The 5,649-nt window shown below is 42.0% G+C and overlaps 1 protein-coding gene across 1 annotated transcript; it reads left to right on the plus strand.

Moving 5' to 3' along the window:
- Positions 1-60: 60 nt before the first annotated feature.
- Positions 61-5,643, plus strand: LOC116378956 (long-chain-fatty-acid--CoA ligase ACSBG2-like; the record flags this gene model as incomplete). The annotated part of the gene is made up of 10 exons (XM_031840862.1): positions 61-181; positions 273-353; positions 620-769; positions 1,658-1,825; positions 1,909-2,090; positions 2,482-2,715; positions 4,118-4,335; positions 4,634-4,773; positions 4,859-5,102; positions 5,437-5,643. Coding segments are annotated over 10 exons (1,630 nt in total), but the record flags the coding sequence as incomplete, so codon positions are not given.
- Between the last annotated feature and the right edge of the window lie 6 nt (positions 5,644-5,649).

Below are 5,649 nucleotides of genomic sequence, written 5' to 3' on the forward strand. Positions count from 1 at the left end.
CAAGGAAATGTGTGCATTCAACAGAGGATTTTACTCTCTTATATCTGATTTATTCCATAGGGGTCTGGCAACTGGAATTTACACCACCAACTCGCCTGAAGCTTGTCAGTATGTGGCTGCCAGCAGTGAGGCCAACATCCTGGTAGTGGAGAACCAGAAACAGCTCGACAAAATCCTGCAGGTCAGGAGCTTTATTAGAGTGTTGTAATAACTATTGGTAAAGTTAGAAAAACATCTGTCCTCATATTGTTTAATTTGTATTTCCTCAACAGGTTAAAGATCATCTACCTCATCTGAAAGCCATTGTCCAGTACAAAGGCGAGCTGCAGCAGAAAGCACCATTCCTGTATACAGTACGTTTGCTCAGCAAACATATTGATGTAGCAGATAAGTCACATGGTTGTAGAAAATCTGATCTAAACGGAATTCTTCATGTGATGCCTACAGTTTCACCACTGACCTTTGTAATGCAATCATATTATCTTACTTGTGGTTTAAGAATTGTAATCAAATACATGTGACTGACCTCAAATGTATTAAACTGCACTACATCAGATGCAGTTCAGTTCAGTCTGGATTTAGACTCACTTTATTTAACATTATCTCTGTATTTGTGTAGTGGGCAGAGTTCATGAAGCTGGGAGAGGATGTGCCCGACGAGCAGCTAAATGCTGTGATTGACAGTCTTCGGGCCAACGAGTGCTGTACTCTCATCTTTACCTCTGGAACCACTGGCAACCCTAAAGGATGCATGTTGAGCCATGATAATGTAAGTTATCTGGACAAAATACTTTCCTTTTCTTAGCTTTTATTATATTTTAACTATTTATATATCATTCCTTCTTAGGGCTTGATTGACAATTGTTTTTACCATCAATTAATCTAATAATCAATTAATTATTTAAAAACTCCTGAAAACTGCACATCACAACTTTCCAGAGCCTAAGATGACATCTTCAATTCTCTTGTTTTGTTCGACCAAAAGTCCCAAACCTATAAATGTTCAATTAACAATGATATGTGACAAAGAAAAGCAAATCATCTCACTTGAGAAGCTGGAACCAGAGAATATCTACCATTTCTTCACTATTGAAGTAAAATACAATAAAATAATAACAAATATATAGTTATTATGGTCACATATGATAGAAAACAGCAAATCAACTTGTATTGCAGAAGAAAGAAAAACATTTTAAAAAACACAGCTGAATAAAGGTAAGTTGTTCTTTTGGGAGATACTAGAGCATTTTAACAGCAACAAATAAAGTGTTTATTTATGTAAATGAAGAGGACCCAACATAGAGCCCTGGGGAACTCCAAAAACAGTGTATGTATTATATGCTAACACATCAAATACTATCAGACAGGTAGCACCCAGACCAGACACCTATTGCAAAACTCACTGTTTCCTGCCTCCTTCAAGAGGATTTTTGGAACGAAAGACTGCACCACCATCTCATAAACACTGGCTGGTGGATGTGAAGACAAAACCTCAAACTGAAACAACTAAACCCTACTACTCTTGGCTCAGCCAGAGAGTTTTATAAGATGCTGATAACAGTCTGTGTGAACAATGTGTTTGCTAACTTGTTTTGTGGAAACTAAAGAAAGATATTTGAGTAAATTACTCTGATTCTGGCTCCTCTTTAATATGCAGCTGACATGGACGGTCCACAGGGCAGCTTCCATGCTCAACTTAAAGCACACTGAGGAGAGGATGGTCAGTTACCTGCCGCTCAGCCACGTGGCCGCCCAGCTAGTTGACATGTGGATGTCTATTTTGTGTGCCATGACCACCTACTTTGCAGAGCCAGACGCCCTCAAGGTAAGGATGCCTACTGTTGTATAAACATAGAATTATTAATGGTGGTTTACTATTTTTACTCTAATCCCCAATCATTTTTCCAGGGCTCCTTAGTAAATACACTTAAAGAAGTTCGTCCAACTTGTTTCGTGGGGGTTCCTCGAGTGTGGGAGAAGATGCAGGAGAAAATGAAAGCTGTTGGGGCCAAGGCATCCCCAATGAAGAGGAGAGTGGCGGGCTGGGCCAAGTCTATTGGCCTGCGGTACAACTACAGTGTCATGAACAGGTGAGACAGCAGCAAAGATTCCTTTAGAATTCATGTTAGCGTGCTAACACTTGCTAATTAGCACTAAACACAAAGAACCGCTGAGGCTGATGGGAAGGACATTAGCTCTGCATGCTTCTGTAGTGGTGTTTGACATTTTGACCTAATGATGGCGCTATATGAAAAGTCAGGAAATAACCAAAGTGGTTGCAAATTATCTTCAGAGAGACATGAATGTTTGTACCAAATATAATGGCAATACATCCAATAGTTATTTGTTTCTGGGGCAAACAGACAGAGCAACATTGCCATGTTGGTAATATTTCATTTGGGGCACAGTTCTTAATTCCTAACAAATCTTAACTTCAAACAAACAATGGGTGTAAATTTGACTTTATCTTTTTGGTTACAGGCAGAACCAGGTGCCCTGGGGCTTCATGTTGGCTAATAATCTGGTCTTTAAGAAGGTCCGTGATTCGCTGGGCCTAGACCGCTGCAAGTTATGCTTCACGGGCGCTGCCCCCATCACCAAAGATACTATGGAGTTCTTCATGAGCCTGAACATCCCTTTATTGGAGCTATACGGTATGAGTGAAAGCTCCTGCCCACACACCATCTCCACTGACACCTATTACCACCTCACAAGGTGAGCAGCAAAGCATTATGGAACATTTCAACTATGATTAAAATGTGTTGCTGATATGGATGTGAGAATACTGTGACAACCTGTTTATAATTTTCTCTCCAGTGAAAGTTTTAGTTAAAGTGGAACTTCACAGATTTTACAAATGTTTTGATGATGAGCAAGCTGATGTTCAGCCCCCACCTGAGGTCCTGGCTGATGACCGATCCCATGAAGCTAAAGGACTCCACAAAGTCGACTAGGGAGTCACATAGGGTGATAGGGGCGACTGGGGCTGCGCTCCTCTTAAAATCCACAACTTCCACTGTCTTTAGACTTTTTGCTCTGAGTTGTCATCAGATGGTTAATCACCCACCTGTGGGCGGACTCATCCGCAACAGAGATGAGTCCAATGAGGTGTCGTCCATGAACTTCAAGAGCTTGACGAACTGGTGACTGGAGGTGCAGCTGTTGATGCAAAGGGAGAAGAGCAGAGGGGAGAGAATGCAGCTTTGAGGGGAACCGGTCGGTGCTGATGGTCCGGGACTCTGAGACATGTTTCCCCAGCATCAAGCGTTGCTCAGTGTCAGACAGGAAGTCTTTAATCTACCGACAGATGGAGTTGGGGATGTGCAACTGACAAAGATTGTCCTGCAACAGAGTCGGGATAATGGTAAAATGAGGATCCCTCCCTAATAACTGGTGAATTCCATGTGACGTTTAGCACCGGTTTGTGATGTTTCCTCACTGCAGTGTGCAACATCTTCCTCCAGTATTTGGGATGTTTGTGTTCCAGTTCATTTTGTAAGCACTTTGGGCTGCATCTTTGCATGAACAATGATAAAACAATAAAGTTATTATTATTGTTATTAATATCATAGTTCAACTCACCGCATGTAGAGTATGGGTGTAAGTCTGTCATTGGCCGCGTATCTCACACAGTATCCTCCTCTTCTTCCTCTATCTGTACTATTTATTTACCGTCATTGCATCCTGTGCTTAGCGTCGCCCAAGATGATTGTGATTGGTTTAAAGAAATACAAACAAGCCAGAGCTTTTTTTTCTCCTATACCATGAATGATAATTTGTGGAACTAGACATTTCTTTTGCGCTGACACAGCGCTGTAGAGATAAGTCTGGCTATGCGAAACTATTATTATTATAACTTTTCTTGAGGGTTTGGAAGCAGACATTCATCTGTTTTTTAGAGGTCACAAGTCAAAAAAGTTGGGAACCACTGGTTTAATTAATCACAAATCAGCCAGGTTTGTATATTTTTGCATGAAAATGTTTTTCATAGTGTACTGACATTGTAATATCTTATTTTTTTGTATTAAACTTTAAAGTAGCGGTGCAGTTGTAGCACAACCGTTGGTCAGTTCAGGTCTAAATCAGCATGTTGCTGACTTGTGTTTTGTCTCTCCAGCTGTGGAAAAGTGATGCCAGGCTGCAAGACGAAGCTGGGGAACCCAGATGAGGACGGGAGTGGAGAGATATGTATGTGGGGTCGGCACGTCTTTATGGGCTACCTGGACATGCCGGAAAAAACAGAGGAGGCTCTCGACCAGGACGGCTGGCTGCGCTCTGGAGATCTGGGAAGACACGACCGGAATGACTTCCTGTACATCACAGGAAGGATCAAGGGTAAGCTGTTGTCCCTTTGGAGGGGCCTGACCCCTTGATCCACAGGACTACACTATGTAACTGTATATAATGTTGACCTCCACCAGCTAGTAAAAAGTAAAAAGCTGCTTATTAATTGATGCATGAGTATTAACATTTATCTAATAATGTCATAATATAATATGTATTATTCTGCAGAACAAAGAGTTATACTTTTCATAATTTTGGTACATTTTGCTTAGTTTAGTTATAACGTTGGACTCTGAACATTGTCAAACAGGTGACACACTTTTGAAACTAAACTGTCTTTTTTGCACAGAACTGATCATCACTGCAGGTGGAGAGAACATCCCTCCTGTGCCCATCGAGGATTCAGTGAAGGCCGAGGTGCCCATCATCAGCAACGCCATGCTGATCGGAGACAAGCTGAAGTTCCTCTCCATGCTGCTCACGCTCAAAGTAACCGGGCCTCCATTCCTGCACGCAGTTACAGCTACTGAATAAATCAAACAAACACAATAATGTCCCTTCTCTATTTCCACAGTGTGTGGTGGATGACAGCGGTGAGCCCACAGACGAGCTGAGCCCCGAGGCTTTGATATTCTGCCAGCAGCACAACGTCACAGCCACCAAGGTGTCCGAGATCGTAGCCAATAAGGAGCCGGCGCTCTACCAAGCCATACAGGAAGGCATGGACCGCTCCAACGCCAGAGCAACGTCCAACGCCCAGAAGATCCAGAAGTGGGTGATACTGGAGCGAGACTTCTCTGTCAGTGGAGGTGAACTAGGTGAGTTATTTTGCTTTGCTTCCTTCTTTTGGTATTCAAATAGCAAAATCTGCACACAACATTATAGTTAAGGTAATATTCACTACTGCTGTAATCTAGTTTAATTAGCCTTCAATCAGGGTCATGTCGTAATCAGACAAGGCTTGTGACTGTGCCGCATGCCAGAAAGCATTCCAGTGAACTCTGATTGGTACCGTTTGAATCTCTCCCTCTGAGATATTTTTAAAGCTACAGTGGGTCAAATGTTGTCACCGTGTGAGTGTCGCTCAGCAGAGATTTAAGCTTGAGATTTAGATTTAATTAACCTGCTTTTTTCTTTTTTCCATCTGTGCAGGACCTACCTTGAAACTGAGGAGGCCCATTGTTGTGAAGATGTACCAGGAGGAAATAAATGAATTGTATGCAGTGGCCACGGAAAGACAGTAGACTGTACTGCACAGAGATGAGATAATACCTGGGGCATGTTTGTATTGTGCCCAGACGTCATGTTGAGAAATGTATAAATCTCTTTTTACCTGCATGTTTAAAGTGCAAAAGAGGTTTAAAT

This window comes from Anarrhichthys ocellatus, unplaced genomic scaffold (assembly GCF_004355925.1).
Source record: "Anarrhichthys ocellatus isolate YVR2014 unplaced genomic scaffold, GSC_Weel_1.0 scaffold3472, whole genome shotgun sequence".
Taxonomy (NCBI): Eukaryota; Metazoa; Chordata; class Actinopteri; order Perciformes; family Anarhichadidae; genus Anarrhichthys; species Anarrhichthys ocellatus.